Source organism: Phaseolus vulgaris, chromosome 1, assembly GCF_051622355.1.
Source record: "Phaseolus vulgaris cultivar YP4 chromosome 1, ASM5162235v1, whole genome shotgun sequence".
Classification (NCBI taxonomy): domain Eukaryota; kingdom Viridiplantae; phylum Streptophyta; class Magnoliopsida; order Fabales; family Fabaceae; genus Phaseolus; species Phaseolus vulgaris.
The window spans coordinates 4,025,211-4,045,003 of NC_143498.1; the positions used below are offsets into that span (position 1 = coordinate 4,025,211).

The 19,793-nt window shown below is 31.8% G+C and overlaps 2 protein-coding genes and 1 long non-coding RNA gene across 3 annotated transcripts in view; 1 reads left to right on the plus strand and 2 right to left on the minus strand.

Moving 5' to 3' along the window:
* The window catches only part of LOC137816584 (uncharacterized), a 50,154-nt gene extending 41,634 nt beyond the window's left edge, over positions 1-8,520 (plus strand). Inside the window, exon 3 of the long non-coding RNA XR_016518469.1 lies at positions 8,502-8,520. This is a non-coding gene — a long non-coding RNA (uncharacterized LOC137816584). The remainder of the gene's footprint in view (positions 1-8,501) is intronic.
* Positions 703-1,517, minus strand: LOC137816583 (uncharacterized). Its single transcript, XM_068619782.1, has one exon. The coding sequence runs from the start codon at positions 1,426-1,428 to the stop codon at positions 970-972; it is 459 nt and encodes a 152-aa protein (XP_068475883.1). The 5' UTR covers positions 1,429-1,517; the 3' UTR covers positions 703-969.
* Positions 8,521-14,394: 5,874 nt separating the features above from the next.
* Positions 14,395-19,454, minus strand: LOC137816585 (growth-regulating factor 1). The gene is made up of 4 exons (XM_068619783.1): positions 18,283-19,454; positions 17,354-17,572; positions 16,332-16,683; positions 14,395-15,622 (listed from the first exon to the last, which is right to left on the minus strand). The coding sequence occupies exons 1-4, from the start codon at positions 18,680-18,682 to the stop codon at positions 14,767-14,769; spliced, it is 1,827 nt and encodes a 608-aa protein (XP_068475884.1). The 5' UTR covers positions 18,683-19,454; the 3' UTR covers positions 14,395-14,766.
* Between the last annotated feature and the right edge of the window lie 339 nt (positions 19,455-19,793).

Sequence of the window (19,793 nt, forward strand, 5' to 3'; positions counted from 1 at the left end):
CCTCACTCATTTCCAATCCTAATTTCAAACTCTGTCTATTCATTGTTGTAAATCGAACGCGAAAGTATATGTTGCAGAGGCTGAAGAAGTTGCAGAAAACGTTGCAGAAGAACTTGTGCTAATAGGTTAAGTTTTGGATCTTTCATTGAATTAGCATGTGTTTTTCTCATTCATTTCAATAACTTCCTTAGGTCAATATATAAGTAATTGTACTTCATCTACAATACTTTCCAAGAATCAACTCATGTTACTAACTTATAAAAAAAAATTATGATTTGAATTTTTACATTTCTTTTCTTATCCTGAATTGGTCTTTCATTCCAATAACTTCTTTTGATCAATATATCAATAATCTTAGTTTATCTACAATGCTGGTCACTCAAGAATCAACTCATGTTACTAGTGCCAAGTGTTATTCTACCATGCCTTTATATATTTTTAGTTCTATCCCACTTTTAAGAAATAACCTATTAGTGAATTAACGAAATATCTCTCATAAAATAAAATTAGCCCACTATGACGTTCTCTAACCTTTTCCGAAGTAATTAAGATTAGCGATTAGCCCTCAATTTTAATGAAGTTCTCTAACTTGTTCAATTCCTATGTAGACGGAAGCAAAATTATATGAATTGTGAAATCAACCATAGCAGGTTATTAAATACACCTATACAAGTTTCTTAAATAAATTTTTAAAATAAGGTATGCCTACAACATAGTATTTAAAAATAACTAGCCTTTTTGCAAAGTCATACATTTACTTCCTTTGATTTTCTAGTCAACAATGGCTATCAATAGCACAAGATTCAGCAGACCATCATACACTCCATATCATAAACAGAAAACATACATAACAGCAGCAGAAATATTCTTACTTTGATTATTCTTCACACATCTATTATACTATACTTTGACTTGTAAGTTGTGCAGGAATCACCCCGATATAACACCAAATAAAGATGTTATAACATATCAATCATCATCTAGATGAGAGATCCTGAGCAAATTGGTGTCATGAACAGTGCAAGATCGGGTACATGAGAAAAAGGACATGCTCTTCCTTACCCTAGACTCAATTCCATCTTTGATCAACTTTTTGTTCACCTTGGCACTTTTCTGATTCTTGGTGCACTCTTTGAAAGCTGCAAGGAAAGGGTCTTTGTCCTGAACCCAGAGACCCCTCTTGGAGGAAGTTCTATAGTAAGGAGGCTGAAAAGCACATGGAGGAAGTGGAATTTGGAAATTAAGAACATGGTTTTTGTGAGTGGCTTCTTCTGGTGTACAAGGAGGGGGTGGCAACTTGGCCAAAATCTCTTGCTCTTTTGGGATGAGAGTTTCACAAGGAGGTTTACTTGTTACTTTGGACACACCAGGCTTCTTTTCCCATGAGAAGGTTACCTTTCTTGCTGAATGATCCTTTGGTTGACTCATTCTCTCAGTTTTTTGTTAATGGAATAATGACAAGACCCTTATATATTTGTATGTGGCTTGAGGACCTGAGGTGGAGGGGAAGTGTTATCCTATGATGAGGCCATCATAATTTATATATAGATTTTTTTGGTCCACTTCCATTACATAGTGTCTAATGGCACAGTCTCAATGGACAATGGACAAGCACATAAAACGTAAGCATAGACAATTTTAGTTTTGTGGTTTGAAATTAACTTGGAAAATAATGACACATGAGTTGGGCAAAGAAGACCAAGTTCACACGGGTTTTACATCACTCAGAAGAAGACAATAGCAAGAAGATAGAAGAGTATAAGACAAACTCATGATGGTTGACTTGTTCCTCCTCTGTCCTCATCCCTCACTTGTTATGTACTAGACTAGCTCAAAACATTGTTTTCAAAAGGCATCAAATTGCACAAGACTACTAGACCAATGAGTGTGTAGATTAGCAGACGCAAAGCTGAACCAATTAATCAATGATTTTAAATTCAAATCGTGGTTATAGAGTTGCATCACTCACAACACAAGCTTATCTAACTAGAACAGAATTGTCTCCATAAACTATATACATGGTTTCAGACTTCAAAAAGTTGTAAAAGGCAACACTGAACCGAGATAGTTTTATTATATTTCTGTAAGATCACATGTTGGGGGTAATAAGAGCTACAGTGGAATTTCTAAATCTACAGTGGCTAATGACTTTGGTTTGGACCGTTTACAAGAACTCAGCCACTAATATGTGCACGCTCTGTTGGAATCAAATGCATAAAAATGCTCATAGCAGGCCACGGTTGACAAAGACAATCTGTTTTGAGTCGTGTCGTGTGAATCAGGTTGCAGAAAATTATAAACTAATAAGGGACTATGCTCTTGCTTCCTTGTTTCATTTCCAGCAATCCTTTTCTATACAAAAAAACTAGGACACTTCCAATTGTCATATATGATACTTACAAAAAGACCCCCCTCCTCCAGAAAAAAAAAATTACAATAAACAAAACAATAAAAGCCTAAATGGCATCAAGAAAGACTTTGGAGAAAGTTCTGTCAGAGAGATATCATAGCATATAACATTCCTGACATCATGTGATTCATGTAGCCGATCTTGTCTGACTAGGTATGATAAAGCTTTGTAAACATCATTGTATAGACAGCCTTGTGACTACAAAACATCATTGGAGTGCTTGCAAGAAAGAATGTTCACATACTTCCTTATGGTAGGCCAAGATCTAATGTTCTTTTGGACCCTACTGCTCTGTTGATGTATAAAGGGGCTTTGAGTGCATTTCTTGTAAGCTTCAACAAAAGGGTCTTCTTCCTTCTGAGTCTCCATCCTAAAAGAGCTGATTCTGAGGGAGGTCTGCACTGCACACAGAATCTGAGATTCCTCCACTTTGTGTCTATGATCTGATGATGAACAGGGAGGAGGCTGGAGCACCAAGCTAGAGCCATTGAGGCCATGAGTAGTGACTTTAGAGAGACCAGGCTTGTGTTCCCAAGAGAAAGGAACATTTACCATGTTCTCTTCATCATTGCAACCATAGCTGCTGCTGCTGTTGTAATCGGTGTGTTGTTTCATGGTGATGAATTGATGATGATGATGGAGTTGTTTAGGTTGCAATGTAGAAGTAGTAGTACTCTATGTAGGATCTTAATTAATAAAGGGGCTATGCTATGTTGCTATATCACGTGATTTGTGATTAATAATAAGGGCTAATCTAAATTCTGGTGAAGAGGGGTTATAGCTTGTAGATTAATCTACAGAGAGAAGACAAAAGATTCAGTATGCACTTCACACAGCACAGGTTCCCGTCATGAATCATGATTGGAACTTGGAACTAGGAAGCGTAGAAAAAGAGTTTTCTTGTTAATTAACCGTGACCATTATGTGTCACATTTTCAGATTTTGGTTTCAAAAATCATACCCCAAAAAACACTTCGTTTTCGTCAACAATAATTCTAAATTTACCACCCACTTCCCAGTGAAATGGATTGGAATTCTGAAAAAGACTATTTAGTGTTATGGACTTTTCAAAATCAAGTGGGAATGTTGTGATGTATCAAATTTTTTTAAGGAACCTTATTCTTAAGATTCTTTAATTTAAATTTATAAGATTTTAAAAAAAATCATGACTTTTTTTAAAAAATATTTAAAAGAATTAATCAAAATTCACTTTTAATATAAGTTTAAAGGTAGTTATTATCCTAAAAAATTACAAACATACTACAAAGTATGATTTTAGGATAGCATTTATACACTGTGAATGTGTTATCCATTTTATCTATTTTTAAACTTATTTTTTATATTGTATTTTACTGATGTGTTTTTATTTGATTCTTTTAATAACATAATGTTAGAAACACTTTATAAGAGAATATAAAACTATATTTTCTACTTAGGATCTCTTCTATTATATTTCATAGAGTAAATTATAATTTTTTGATGTTTTTGTCTGCCCTTTCGATTATTTTATTATTATTTGTTTTTTAAATTGTATTTTCAAATTTTAGCAAATATGTATAATTAATTAAATTATTTCTTGATATTATCTTAAATGAATGTTAGATATAAGTTCAATGGAATTAAAATAAAATAAAACAAAACGAACATAAAATAAAAAATTGAATAAAATTATAATCTTTTAACTTCGGAAAAGTTAAAAATTCTGATTAAAAAATAAAATGACACTAAAATCATAATTCAATAGATTTTATTTTCTTGGTTGCTCCAACATTTGCATCTATATATTATGCTGTGGATATGTAATCATTATCTAGGATCTTCTCTGTTTTTTCTCTCCTTGTTTTGCTTCGTTACGATGCAAACTATCAATAGCAGAAGTACCATGAACACTTCGAAAATATATCACGTTCAATGGATTCCAAAATGATTAGATTCTGAATTTCTCCAATGGGTACCAAAATTGTTGTTTTCCTTTGGGGTACCAAAAGAATAAATAATCAAGTGCACTAATATTACTTGTGTCGAAGAAAAGCAGAATAGTACGTTCGAACTTGAAATTAAAGGTCAATTAATAAGTAATAATCATTATCATCAAGTTGTTTAATTTGGATTTTGATAAAATTGATAAAAAAAAAAGTAAATTTGCTCTTAACTTTTATATTTAAACTTAATTTAACATTATAAAATAATTGTATTAGATTAAATTGAAACCCTAGTTATGTATAGTATTATTTTAACTAATAGACGCAAATGGGGAGGAGCAAAATTTCTTGAATTAATAGTAAGTTTTGTTTAAACGCGTGCAAGGTTGGTTAAAAAGTAATTTTCAAATTGAATGAGATTGAAAGATGTTGATTAATTTGGAGTAAGCTATGTTGCATGTGTAGTAGGTAATTTGCTTCATCAAGGAAAATTGTGAAAATGGTTTTAAATTCAATTCAATTTACTTTCCTTTTATGGCTTTGTATTATATAAATGCTCATAAAAACTAGCTCACCTATGTTATGCCCTAATTGTCAAAGTGTTACTATTTAAACTTGTATTGAGCTACAACTTATACTATGGGCTTAATTATAGGCGTTGAATAGTAATAACATAGTATGAGGTATTCTCTACCCAAGTAAAATTGAAAATAGATTTATTATTTTGTATCAAAATTATTAGATGATATAAATCTTGTCTGTTTATGATATTTTTTTTTTTCATCTGAGAGTTGCTCAAGCTATAATAATTATTGCACATATATAAAGTACTATTGCTCAATAGCCACATTTGTCATTTAAGTGACACAATATTTTTCCCTTAAGTCATAACTTTAATTTTAAGCAAGATAGATGGAAAATTAATTCTCTCACCTCTAAAACTCTTATAACTCAAGCTATACTTGGTTGTTCTAGTGATAAAAAGTCAAAAACTTGAGGTGAATTTTGCAAGGTTATGGTTTAATGCAAGAAATCAACAGTGTAACGCTTCAGCAACAAAAGTTAATGTTGACTCTTTTTCCATTGAATGTTGGACGCTCAAAAATTGTTTGGATGTTCAAATATTGTATGGATGCTCAAGCAATGAAGTGATTAGATCAATTATATCTTCACTAAAGCTCTACTTACTCAACCAACACAAGTTTACTCAAGTGAGATGATGTACTCAAGATAGGAGATAAGTTGATCAAATGAGATCGATTCACTCACCCTAATTTCAAATGCAAATCTTAAAGTGGTTATGATAGAGTTCAATTATACATTAAGCTTAAAATACAAGAAGCATAATCATACTAAAATTTTAGTACAGACCTTCACTTCTTATTGTGAAAGTAATGTTACAATAAGCTTGAATAAAAGATTTTATTCAATGGAAAATATCAAGACAATAATAAGAACATAACAATCGATTATAAAAAGCTAGGAATGAAATTTAACATTGTATGACCGAAAAGAAATAAAAAGATAGACAAATCAACACATGAATAAGATAAAATAAGATTCAAGACAAAAATTAAAAGAGAAAAAATGGAAAAAACTTAACTAGATGAAAGTGAGATGATGATGAGTGTATGCATAGGGATGATCTCAAATAATTATACACTCATCAAGTGGTGTATCATTTGAGTTTAAAAAAGTATTTTCATCTTCAAGATAACGGATGAAACATTACTTGAATCCTAAAAGTTCGAATATAAGATTCCAAAGTAAAAAATCAATTTTAAAAAGGACTTAAATATCAAATTCTCATATATTTCAAATGTACGAGATGACTATATATAGATGTCTCATTTGAGTTTAAAAAAGTATTTTCATCCTCAACATAACCTCAAAGAATGAAACATTATTTTAATACTAAAAGTTCAAATATAAGATTCCAAAGTAGAAAATCAATTTTAAAAAGGATTTAAATATCAAATTCTCATATATCTCAAATGTACGAGATGACTATATATAAATGTGTCATTTGAGTTTAAAAAAGTATTTTCATCTTCAAGATAAGAATGAAACATTATTTGAATCCTAAAAGTTGATTCCAAAGTAGACAATCAATTTTAAAAAGTGCTTAAATATCAAATTCTCATATATCTCAAATGTACGAGATGACTATATATAGATGTGTCATTTGAGTTTAAAAAGTATTTTCATCTTCAATATAACCTCCAAGAATGAAACGTTATTTGAATCCTAAAAGTTCAAATATAATTCCAAAGTAGAAAATCAATTTTAAAAAGGAGGACTTAAATATCAAAGTCTGATATATCTCAAATGTACGAAATGACTATATATAGATGTGTCATTTGAATTTTCAAGATAACCTACCAGAATGAAACATTATTTGAATCCTAAAAGTTCAAATATAAGATTCCAAAGTAGAAAATCAATTTTAAAAATGACTTAAATATCAAATTCTCATATATCTCAAATGTACTAGATGACTACATATAGAGATGTCATTTGAGTTTAAAAAAGTATTTTCATCTTCAAGATAACCTCCAAAAATAAAACATTATTTGAATCCTAAAAGTTCAAATATAAGATTCCAAAGTAGAAAATCAATTTTAAAAAGGGCTTAAATATCAAATTCTCATATATATCAAATCAAATGTACGAGATGACTATATATAGATGTGTCATTTGAGTTTAAAAAAGTATTTTCATCTCCAAGATAACCTCCAACAATGAAACATTATTTGAATCCTAAAAGTTCAAATATATAAGATTTCAAAGTAGAAAATCAATTTTAAAAATATCAAATTCTCATATAACTATATATATATATAATCCAAAAATGTTAGCCTAATTACTTTAGAATGATTTTCAACTAAAAATGTAAATTCTAATTCTAAAACCATTCAAATACATGTCCAAATATCTCAAATAAAAAATTAGAGGAAATTTAAATTTTAAAAATAGTTTAAATATTCCTTGTAATCGTTCTTCTTTGCTTTTCATATGAACATGTTTCCATGTCTTTCTTAACTCATCTCTTATTTAAAGTTTGTAGCTTCAATTTGAATTTGAATGATGCACCTTATTTCCTTCCATCCATTTAGGCTTGAGAAGAGCCAACTGAAACCTATTTTAAACTTACTATTTACAAAAATTAAATCCTAAGAAATACAATTCTAAAAGATAGAAAATAAAGAAAAATAAAGACCTTTTTCTATCGAGTAAAAACATTGTCTTGTCATATGTTTCTAGTTTTTTTTTTTTATCTTACTTGCATGTCCATCATTACTATGTAGTTATTTGATTAATAAAGAATAGGAAATAGGGCATGATGAACTGTAAGATGTTTATTAGATATTAAGATTTAGGAACTTACTAACTAGGATAATAATTATGAACTGATTTGTTTGGCTAATATGATTTATTGAGAAAATTGAATAATATGGTGATTGAAATATGTTATGTTCAAGATCAAATGATGATGATCGTAGTATTGGATACAAGAATCACAAAGAAAAAAAATAAGATTCTCTTGTTTCACTAATAATTTAAATTAGGATATCACATTAGATTCTCTTAATAATGATATGTTTGTTCTTCAAAATTTTAGTAAGGGTATAAAATTTTACAGACAATAAAGTAATCAATTTTATTCATATAAACTTGTATGATAATTTAAATATAAAATTTATTCTTAACTAAGTATATGGACTTAGGTCTACATCAAATCTCTGGACCTCACAGATACCATATTTTTTAAAAACTCCATAATATTGCAGACATAGCATGTTAATATATGAAGGATATGAAATTCAAGTTTCATTTTCATACTTATTAAATAATTTTAAAAATCAAAATGAAGAGAAATGATGCATGTGACTAATTAATCAGATAGTGCAGAGACAGAATTGCAATATTTAGGTAGAGAAGCTATGATGAAACAGTAAATAATCCACCATGTGTGCTTGTCTTCTACATGACATAATAATATTCTACCCACTGGTGGGGAAAGTGGTCACTAACTAGGGCATGCATGTGGATCATTCATACAAATAAATAGTTTCTACAAAATACTATTTGAATTCTGATATTAATTTTGAATGCAACCTTGTTAATGGAGGAGAATGCTTGTGGTGGCATTGAAATCATTGCTATAGATGTTGAGAGGGTGTTTTCATGGTGCTTAGGTCAAGAATCTCTTCGCCATTATTGATGCTTGCAAGCTCATGAGTTCCTAGCCACTCGCAAAGGAAAAACTAGGCTTAATATAGATTCCTAAAAAAATGTATTTACTAGATAATTTTGTATTCAATCCCTCTAAAAGATTTTTTTTTACAAATATATACATGTGTAGATAGATTAATGTTCAAATTAAAATTAGACTACATTTTTATATATTTTAAATAAATTTATTTATCTAAACCAATTTTATAAAACAAATAATATAGTTTTTTCCTTCTTTTTAGTTTTTGATAGGTCAGGTGGTTAATAAAGGGCGTTGAGGTTCTCACTTATAGTTTTGTTCAAGGGTGTTGGGCAACTTCCGCATAATTTGAAACTGCATCTATTTACACTTTGCTTCCTGCACCCCCATCGGAAAAATGGATTGACAAAATTAACTTTTGAGAGGTTACATTTTCATTGGACTGTTTCTTCCTGCACCTCCATATCTTCTTCTGCCACCTCCATACACAACATGAAAATATATTTTTGTCCTTCTTGTGTCACCCTCATAGAGTAGTTTCCAGATTATTTAATTCGGAAACTCATTTAAAAAAAGACTTCCGGATTACATACTTCGGAAGTTAAATAAGATTTCCGGATTATGTAATCCGGAGAATAATCATGCATCTGAAAAATGGCTTCTGGATTATGTAATCTGATAGCTAATTACAAATTTAAAAAATGACTTCCGAATTACGTAATCTGAAATATTATAAAGGGACATTTTTGAAAATTTGAAAACTTATGGAGGTGAGAGAAAAAAGCATGGAGGTGTAGGAAGAAACAGTCTTTTCATTGTCACTCCAGAGCAAAGTGACACTGAGTATTTTGGGAAATTTTTAGTTTTTGTGATTTTATTGCGCTCTTAATGAACATAAACAAATATGTGATATGTGTGCTTTTTTGTGATATTGTTGTGGTTTTGGAAGCATTGTTTGTCAGATAAAAAAGTAATGGACATTTTTTTGTTTTTGAAATTAGTAATCCATAATATTTGTGAAAATGAAAAATCCACAGGATGCATATTACATTATAAAAAGGATAAATTCTAAGCTGTACCCAAAAAGGAAAAGGGTAATCATTTTGGAATACTCTTTCCATAACACATTTTATGAATTCTGAATTTATCATTTTAAAAATAAAAAAAATGTGTTATGGAAAGGATATTCTAGAAAAAAAAATTTCAGATTTCCTATTATGAAAACACCTTTTGCTTACGGAACATTCCTATTTAGAGCCACCTAAAATTGTCAAGGATAATTTAGATATTTCGAAATAATTTAGGGTGCAGAAAGAAAAATATAGCGGTGTAGGAAGAAATGCATGTGGAATGAAGAGAATAGAGTATTGGGATCAAGTTGAAGCAGTTTCTTCCTGCACCCCACGTTTTTTTCCTGCACCTCCACACTCTTATGCAAAGATAAAATTACCCTTAACCTAATAAAACCTTAAAAAGTGTAGATGGGTGTCGGTCGTGCGTGCAGGCACGTCTTCGTTTGGTTCTTGGCACTAGTGACGCGACACTTTCAATCAAAAACTCATCCTCCTTTCAAATTTCAGATATTTTTCTTGTGATTTAGAGTGTTGTTAACAAAGATAAGTAAAACTTCATATTTTTGGATTTGTACATCAGTTTTCTTTATGGATTTTTGTTTCTGTAAATCCTTTTTCACATTCCATATCATAGGATCCGGTAGAATTTCGACTTTTGAAATCCGGTAAAATTTCATATGTATGCTTCTGGGAGTGTTTCGGATTCGTGGATTCGGGAGTGTTCCAGATTTATGGTTCTGGAAAACACAATTTAATAAATTACCAGATCCTGATATCCGGTAACCCCAAAATTTCCATAACCGCCATGCTCCTAAAAAAAAAACTTAACTCTTACCTGTACAACCCAAACAACACTTTAGCAACGTTGCGTACTCCTCCATCTTGCTCTGAACAATTACAAAAACCCTCCACCAACAATTGATATTCAATGATGAAGATGAACAGTGACAAAGAAAGTCTATCACGGTGCCCTTTTCAAATTATAGGTCAAGGTTAATTTTGGGATATTAAAATTGTGGGGGTGCAGAAAGAAAAACGTTGGGTGCAGGAAGAAGAAGCCTCAAGTTGAAGACCAAGGCTACAACAATGGCCTATTAAGAAGCCTGTTTAGCTGCTATTTGGGTTTTGCGGCCATTCGAATATCTGCATGCAGGAACATGACTAAATTAAAGGCGTATACTTGATGTAAGTAAAAAATATAACTAAAGATCAAAATCAAACAAATTGCTATTTTTAGAAATTGATTAGTTTTAAATTGATATTTTAACACATTTTAGAAGTTATTATCCACGCTATTTTAAAAATCTTGCTGATTTGGGTTTGATTATTTTTAAAGAAATACTCATTCTTCTAATTTTGGTATAAACTAGAAAATCATTATTTCTTAAAATAAGTTGAACCAAACAGCAAATACGCACTAAAAAAAGTTAGTGTATGTGTACGTTTGATCTAGAGAAATAAGGGAAAGAAAAACAATACATGTTTCTAAAGTTATTTGACAAAAAAAAATTATTTAAAAAAAAAATGAAAAACATGCATATAAACACAAATATCAATGGCAAGAAAGAGATACATGAAAAAACAAGGTTAATTAAATTATTTTATAATGAAAAACTTATTTTTCTTCTTCTTTAATTTGTTGACTTTTTTCTTCTATAAACACCACATTAAACCCTCTATCCTCCTATTTTATAAAATAAATGAAACAATGGAAAGATAAAAAAAAAATATTTTCCATCCCTCCTAATTATTTACATGCTACTTGAAATTTGTGTAGATGATAAGAGAAAGTTTCAAGGCATTTGAATAAAACCAAATATACTTATTTATTGAATCTAAAAACCATTGACAAAAATGAATCCCTAGCACTCAATAAAAGCAATTAATTTTGACTTTAAATAGCTCAATGAATCAATAATTGAATTCACAGGGTAATCTATACATGGTGGCCAATTTGAGTACAAAAGGCCAAACCATTCAAAGTGTACTAAAAATGGAAAAATGAAGTACCTTTCTTTTTTGTGATACATGACTTTGAAAAAGGATTGTTGCATAGAAACATGCCAAACACATAACTTTTAGTACACAACTATTCCGACATTTTCCTTGTTGGTTCCCTCGGATACAACATGGTTTCAAAACCATAGAACAATAGAAGACAACATGCTATGAGCTACTTGCAAAATCACCATTATTTTCTTTTTCTTCCTTCCCCTTTTCATTCTCTTTTCAGAAATTGATGAACTTTAAAAGTTAGATTGAATTGTAATTCTAATTTCTATCTGTAATTTTTATCAGAAGTTAGAGGGAACAAATGCAAGTCAAATTGATTAGTTTGTTGTCCATGGCATGTTAGAAACGCATGCATTTCATTAGGGTTTTTTTTTATCAGTTTATGTATTTAATAAGTAGAAACAATAATTTGCAGTTACTGTTTTTAAAAATTTAAAGTAGTGAAGAAGTTTTTTTTCTTAAAAGACAACTTTTTTAGAAAATGTAATATATAAAAAACAAATATGCAACTGCAAGTTGCTGAAGTTTTATATATGTTAGTAACTCTTTCATATAGGTTAGTTATTTAAAGTAAAAAAATATCATTGATGATAGATAAAAAAAAAGTAAAATTATAAAAAAGCTTAAGCTTGATTAAAATTACAATATAGAACTTGAAATAAGATAAATTAGAAAAGACATCTTCTTTTTCAAGGGATATTAGATAGAAACAAATTATTTGAAAGATTTGAGAGTGTAAGAGGAAATTTGAATGGAAAACTTAAGAAATGAAAGGAATTAATCTGAGAATATATGAACAAATGCATGGCTTTGATTCCTTGTCTCTCTTTGAATTCAAGGAGATAATTTAAATGTTAAAGATAAAGAAGAATAAGAACAGTGTGCTCCTTATCTGATAACTGTTTGTATAAAAATTCTTTATATCCAAATGCAGAGTATGTATGGTTTTAGTGACAGAGGGATGGGAAGAAGAAAAGGTTTTATGGTCCAGTTTCTGTGTACCCAATTTCCACTTCATTTTACTTTTGCTCAACTGTGACCAAATGGCAAGTTACTCCCTACAAAGAAACAAAAAATGGACATGGAGTATGGACACATATCAAGTAACCCATAACATAAGATATTATATTATACTAAACATTGGAACATGATGGTGTTTCTTTGGATTTTAGGGTGTGGCTGTAATGTTCGAAAATGACAATATGCAAAAAGTGTTCTCTTTAGGAAGAAAATTTTGGTGTCTATTTTCACCCAACTTATGCCAGATTGATTTCTAGAGGCTTCAGGCATCTCTAATACTTTGTAGTTTAATTTTACATTTCATTTTGTATTATTTTCATTATAATTCTAATTATTGTTATCTTTCTTAGACCAGATTCAATGTCCTTGGATCAACTTCTTTAATGAGAGGAAACATATGATCTATTGAATTATTATTGAAACTGTGAATATAAAAACGAATGAAGTTAACACGTATGAAAGGAAAATTTATATAAAAATGGTGTAATTTTACACCAATGTTACAAAAATGGACAATTTCAGAAAATATTATAGAGTTTAAGGTTGACTTTTGTGTATTTTTTTATATTAAAATTGTCATATCCTATAATAACATTACCTAAACATTAAATTTATAATAAAATCAAAGTGGTATTAACATAATACAACTTTTACATAATTTAATTTGAAATAAAATTATATAGATTTAGTATGACTTTAGAGGAATGAAATTGTGATGCTTGAACACAATTTTTTCAAATTTATTATATTTTTTTGAAATTGTTCATTCTTATAATATTGATGTAAAATTACATTATTTTTGTAAGTTTTTTCCTATGAAAAAAATATCACAATATTAAATAGAGATTTATTAATTATTACATTAAGTTAAGTCAATAAATAAAAGAAAATAAAAAATAATTATGAATATTAAGAAAGAAAGGGAGTTGAGACATAAGTTTTCTCACAATGAGTGTGTTGTGTAAACTTCTATAGTCAAATCATTTAATTAATGATATACTTATATTAAGTCTTATGATCTAATACCACAATATCAAATAGGATCTACTTAAAAATGATGTTCTTATTGTGAGAAAATAATAAGAAAAATAAATTATGATGTTTAGAGTATGTTGACATCAATATTGAATGAATTTTAATATAGACCTTTGTGGATTTATTTTTTTTGTTAATGATATAATTTTATTAAATATTATGGTGTTATTGTAACCCAATAATAAAAAGACATATAGTAAAAAAAATAGCCGAGTTATTGGACTTTATATTTAAGAAATTTATCCACGAGAATCTATTAAAAAGGAATTTTTCATGAGATAAAATTAGTTTAAAAGAGTTTAAATTCTATTTTCTTTTGAATATATTTCTAGTAAAAATCTTAACCCATTTAAATTAAGCACGCTAGAAATACCTATGTTTCATGCTAAAATATGCAGAGTAGTAGAAACCAAAAGGTTTTGAAAGACCTTAGAGTGAAAGGGACAGAAGCAAGGGAACCACAAGTGAGTGGTCCACATTCCACAAACGCCAATCCATTCCCAAACAAACTTAAAGAAGAAGAACAACAAAAGCCACTTCAAACTCCAAAACCAGGAATCAGAAATCTCTATTCCATTTAAGACCACGACAAAACTTGCATTAACTTTTTCTAAGTGCATGGGTGGTGACCCCTACCAAATTAGTCATATCATTCACTCACACACACATATATATACTATAGTCATGCAAAATCATGGTCTCAACTTGACCCCAAAACATGTCCATCATCATCATCATCATCTCCTTAAAAAACAACCAAGTCCACACACTCCAACCAACATCACTTACAGTAGAATACAAACTTTGCCAAAATGCATGAAAAGAAGAAACAAATTAAAGTCAAGCAAACCAAAAACCTACCTACATATCCAAATTATGATGAGGGCAAGGTATTAATAAACAAGAACACATATTTCCAAATTCTAAGATTACCATATGTATTTATATATTATAATATATATAAACTTCACTAATCATTAAAGTCAAAAGAACAAAGTTCTTTTCTTCTCCTTCTCCTTCTTCTTCTTTCCATCATGCCGTCATAAAAGTTGTTGTTGTTCTGGTATGGAATGGACTTCACAAGGCATTGCACAGTGTGGTGGCACTGGCACTTTCTTTGTTATTGTTGTTGTCTGCCCTTGGACTGCTTCCAGCACTGCTATTGGAAAGTGATCCAAATGCTGTTTTTTGCAACACCCCGTTAGGGGATGAGCCTAGGGGAGGACTATTGTCCCACCCATCTTTCATGAGGTTGAGAGCAGAAGTGTTCTTGCCACAGTGATCACTTCCATTGCTGTTGTTATTACTGCTACTCAGGTTCAAAACCTCACCAAGAGGACCACCCATAGAACTCTCCCAAGTGATTGGAATCCAATTGGCTTGCCTAGTGTTTGATTCATTGGGAGCACCACTTCCCACTCCCAACCCCATTTGAATGGGGTCTAATTCCCTTGAAAGCCTTAGTGGTGACAATGTGAGTTTCTCATTAGAGGGTGAGGAGGTAGCGAATGACATGAAATCTGAGGAAGATATGGGTATGGAGATTGATAACTGAGTCCTATCTGACTGCATGTTGTCAAGTTCAGGCCACACAGAAGAACGATGATGGTGATGATGAGACTGTGGTTTGGGAGAGTCGTCAATGAAGTGCCTGAGGGGATGATGTTGTTGTTGGGACTCAGAATCATCCTTTTGTGAAGATGATGAACCAAAGCTTCTCTTCTGTGAAGGGTTGAGCAAGGAATCAGAAGTGACAAGCCCAAACTCATTGTTGTTCCTTGAGGATGATTCATCATATGGGAGTTGGTGTTTATGAATCATGAAAGGGTCCTTTGGTTTCAGCTCAAGAGTTGGAGGCACCATGGGAAGTGCAGGGCCATCCTGCATCCTCTCACTAGCGTTGTTATTGTTCTCTTTGTTACTCATAAACATCCTGCGTGCAAACAAAAACACACCAAAAAAACTCCATAAAGAATCAAAAGCAATCTTTAAAACACAGATAAAGTAACAGAATTTGAACCATCTTTTTTTCTCTCCCTGACACGAATCTTAAATCAACCACTATTTACATTGACCAGTCCCTTTCTGCCCAAAAGGATGATGAAATGCTAGATTCTTTGATTCTATTTTGTGCAAAGTCCTAAATCCCTACACCAAGCAAAAGTCTATCACATAGATCTGCATACACTACCTAAACAAACCACAACGAGGAAACTCCTACTTTAGTCCCCAAGTTCCAACTTTAAAACTTCCTTCACTTTACCCATAACTTTAGGAAAATAATAACCCCCCATGTTGGAAAACACAGTAGAAAAGCACTAAAATGAATGACAGTTATACAAAACATGGGACTAAAGTTAGAATCCTATAAATTCAAGTATTAAAGTGACTTATATCAACACTACAACCAAACTTTCAATACTTCCACAATATGTTCCCATAACTTTGAAGAGTATTTGAAAATATTTTGTAGGACCACACTCAAATTGAACTTTGAATTTAATTTAAATGCACTGATAGAGTAAAGGATGTTTACACTGTTATTCAATCACACATGATAAATTTCTAAACTTTTACAACAAACACCTTAAAAGTCATACATAACAAGAATTGTAATTAGTCAAAGTTTGTGAGTGACTCACCTGTTGATGGTGTTGGCTGAAGAGGAATGAGATGGGAGAGGGTGGTGCACATTGTTGTGTGCAAAGGTGTTGTTATTGTTGTTGTTGCCGGGCACCACAATGGAGTTTGAGGAAGCATTAGGAGGAGTAGTGGTGGTTGTTGTGGTGGTAGTGGTGGTGAGGGCATGGCCTGATTGGCCTTCCACAGGCTTTCTTGAACGATGGCGTCCTCTGTTCATGTGCCGCTCGCAATATTTCTGATCAACTACGGCATCTCTCGAGCACCGCCATTTCTTCCCATCTGTTCTCCTACACCTCCCTGGCTCAGGGTCTGTGTTGTTCGAGAATCCCAGATGGAAACCTCCCCATCCCACTGCCACACAAAACAACAACATCATCATCAACATCATCACACCAGACAAATAAATCTCATTTTTTTTTCTTTTAGTGAGGAGAAAGACTATGAATTGATACTGTTATTCAACAAAAACCTCTGATAACTGTAACTTTTACAATAATTAACTTAAAGTTATACTCACATTGATGAATTGTGCCCAGATAAGAGCATAAAACTGTTTTACATTATCATGATTCATGGCTATTAAACTCGCGAATTTATTCATAGTAGGTGTTGCTTGGAGTTTCATCTCCTGGCAAATGTTCTTCCATACATATGATCAGGAATGAATCTCTTTACTACATGTTTAAGAGACACAGACACCTCTCAATTGTACCACATTCATATTGGTTTTAAGAAGAAAACTTAGACTCAATTCTTACTTTTGTTGCTCCAATTAGAATAGAAAATGCAATTTAACAATCTACCCTTGATTAAAAACCACCACCAAAACATTCAAAGAAAAATAAAGTTTTGTGATTCTTTTATACAATATCTTCACAAACATAACTACAATATATAAATTAGTCCTTTAAATTATACTAAAATAGAGCTATTTTAAAGGCCACAGTTAATTAACTCACTTGTGACTAAAGGGTTATCTGATTCTTTTTGTGATGGGTAATAAAAGTGTTACATTACATACATGTGTTGGGTCTGAGGAGTCCGGTTGAAAAGTTGCAGAAGGCAGCAGAATCGAGTGCTTTTCTGATGGGTATGAGAAGATGAGTTGGTACAGGGACGTTTGCTGTGATGTACTTGTAGATCAAAGCTTGGTGTTCAAGTTCCATCCACTGTGAAGGCGTGAATGGCCCTCTCATACCAGACAAAGCCCCATGCATGCTTATGCTTCCCGAACTGTAACCTGTGCACACACATAAACACATAGAAGGTCAAAAAAACATGCAAACACTAACAAAATTGACCACTTTAAAAAACAGAACACACACACACACAAAAAAAAGTCACTTCCTAGCTTAAAAGAAAACGGCGAAAAGAGGGGTGGCAGAAGTTCAATCAATGGCGTGAAACGTTCAATGATTTGATTTTCTTTACCTCCTTTGATTTCAAAAAAAAAAAAAAAATAGTCAAGTCAACCTTTATTTTTCGTGTGAGGAAGACATGAAAAGTGGAACAGAGATATTTTTTTAGGGAAAGAGACTATACTATTAACACGACCAATCAAATTTTGGACTTTATTTTTTTTTTATATAAGGCTATTCATATGTTTTTCTCATTTGGTACCCTCTAGTTTACCGTGCAATTTTTTTTACCAAAATCCCTCTTCCTAAAACGGGAAGAAGTGGAAGATTTCACATCTAGGGAAGAATTTTTGTTTTACTTTCTTGTGACATGACTCACAAACAGAGACCACTCATGTATTTCCATGAAAAGACCCTCCACGGGTACTGTAGAATCAGACCGTAACAACCCACATAATATTTTGGCTCCCCACAAGGGATCCCATATTCGAAATCCAAATCCAAACACACCCTTAAAGAAAAAACACTCCTTTATTAATTAACAATTAATGATTATTATTTTCCTGAGATAACCCCCATGACCAAGGTGTACCTGTATTTCTGCTGTAACTAGACAATTGGTGGTAAGAAAAAGGCAATGTGGCATTTAAGGAGGCCTTGTCCACCAGCAAAGGCTCTGATTTTGGTGAAGAGAAGCTCAGCATTTGTGGTTGGTTGTGGCCCTCAGAGAAAAGCGTGACATTAGATCTCAGCAGAGAGTTCCTCTGGTGAAAGAGCATTGCTTTGGATGCAGCAGACATGTTGTCATCAGTTTTAGGCACTTTTGAAGTCCTCCACTCATCTTCACTTGCTGCGCCAGATCTCTCTTGCTTGAGCACCCCAGATCCGTACCACTTGTGTTTTGTCTCAGGATCTGAAGCAAGAGAAGAACCAAAGGCGCAACTACTGTCTGAACCCACCAACCCCTCCAAACCCACCACCCCAAGATCCATCAAGACAAAGAAGGAACCAAAAACAAATACAATAAAAGAGCACACAGATAACTAGAACTAGACACTGATAATAGCATTAACAAGACTAGGCTTCAAGGAACAAGGGAAGTGTTGGCCATGGGGCATCTCTTCCTGAGAGGTTGTGGACAACAACAAGAAGTAGAGTACACAAGTTGTTGCTGCTCCCTTTGGAAAAGTAAGGCACATCTCATGTGGGTGGAGAGAGAAAATGTGTGAGAAAGAGAGAGAGAGAGAGAGGTAACTGTGGAAGAGGGGTGAAGTAGAAATAGAAGATATGCTTGACACCTTAAAGCTAAGCTAAGCTGAATCTGGAAACCGGAAACCACACTGGTTTTGTTTTTTTGGGAGTTGATGTCTTGCCAAAGATAAAATAATTGGAGAGATAGAGAGGAACTGGTGGGGAGCAAGAAACTGACTCGACATGGTTTATCAAAATATCATCATTTTTTCTTTCTCTTACAAAATCACATTTATCTTCTTCTCAAAACAATCTTAATCAAATCAAAAACATTATCAAAACTGTCAAAATTTTCTTTCAAACACTCTAAATACCAAATACTAAACACAACACAAACTTTATTCTTACACACGAACTTATTCTTAACTTTATGTCACGGGATTCCTCAAGTATTTTCAAGCTTAGATTTTAAACATCCAACACTAAAAAAATTTAGTCTCGAGTTTACACTGTATTTAATACATAAAAAATTGACTGGTGTAGTTGTCTTACTTGGTTCTTCTGTTAGAGTATTTGTCACTAAAGATTTTGTGGATTTTAAAAGGAGTTTGTGAAGGACATCCTAATCCAACAACGTGTATTTGTATGGTACCATATACCAAATTTGATGACAAAATAAGTGAGTGATATTTATTATTTTTGATATTGTAGTAAGATAATATTTAATGTTATTATTATAGTATGGTATACTGGTTTTGTTTTGAGTCACGGTCTACTCTACTCTAGACTGTCCTGGGAGAGGGCATTTATGGAAACCTACACAGCAAACCATGGGATGTAGCTGTACTGAGAAGGATGTGAGTGTCTTTTTATGTGAACATGTTTGGTTCCACAACCTTTGTTGTTGTTTAA

Excerpts from the sequence above, each read along its gene's own strand:
- LOC137816585 (XM_068619783.1), bottom strand. The coding sequence starts at position 18,682 with ATGGATCTTGGGGTGGTGGGTTTGGAGGGGTTGGTGGGTTCAGACAGT. Across the intron at positions 16,684-17,353 it reads ACTCCTCAGACCCAACACAT|TGGGATGGGGAGGTTTCCAT; the intron begins GTATGTAATGTA and ends TTTGTGTGGCAG. Across the intron at positions 15,623-16,331 it reads TCAGCCAACACCATCAACAG|GATGTTTATGAGTAACAAAG; the intron begins GTGAGTCACTCA and ends GTTTGCACGCAG.
- LOC137816583 (XM_068619782.1), bottom strand. The coding sequence starts at position 1,428 with ATGAGTCAACCAAAGGATCATTCAGCAAGAAAGGTAACCTTCTCATGG.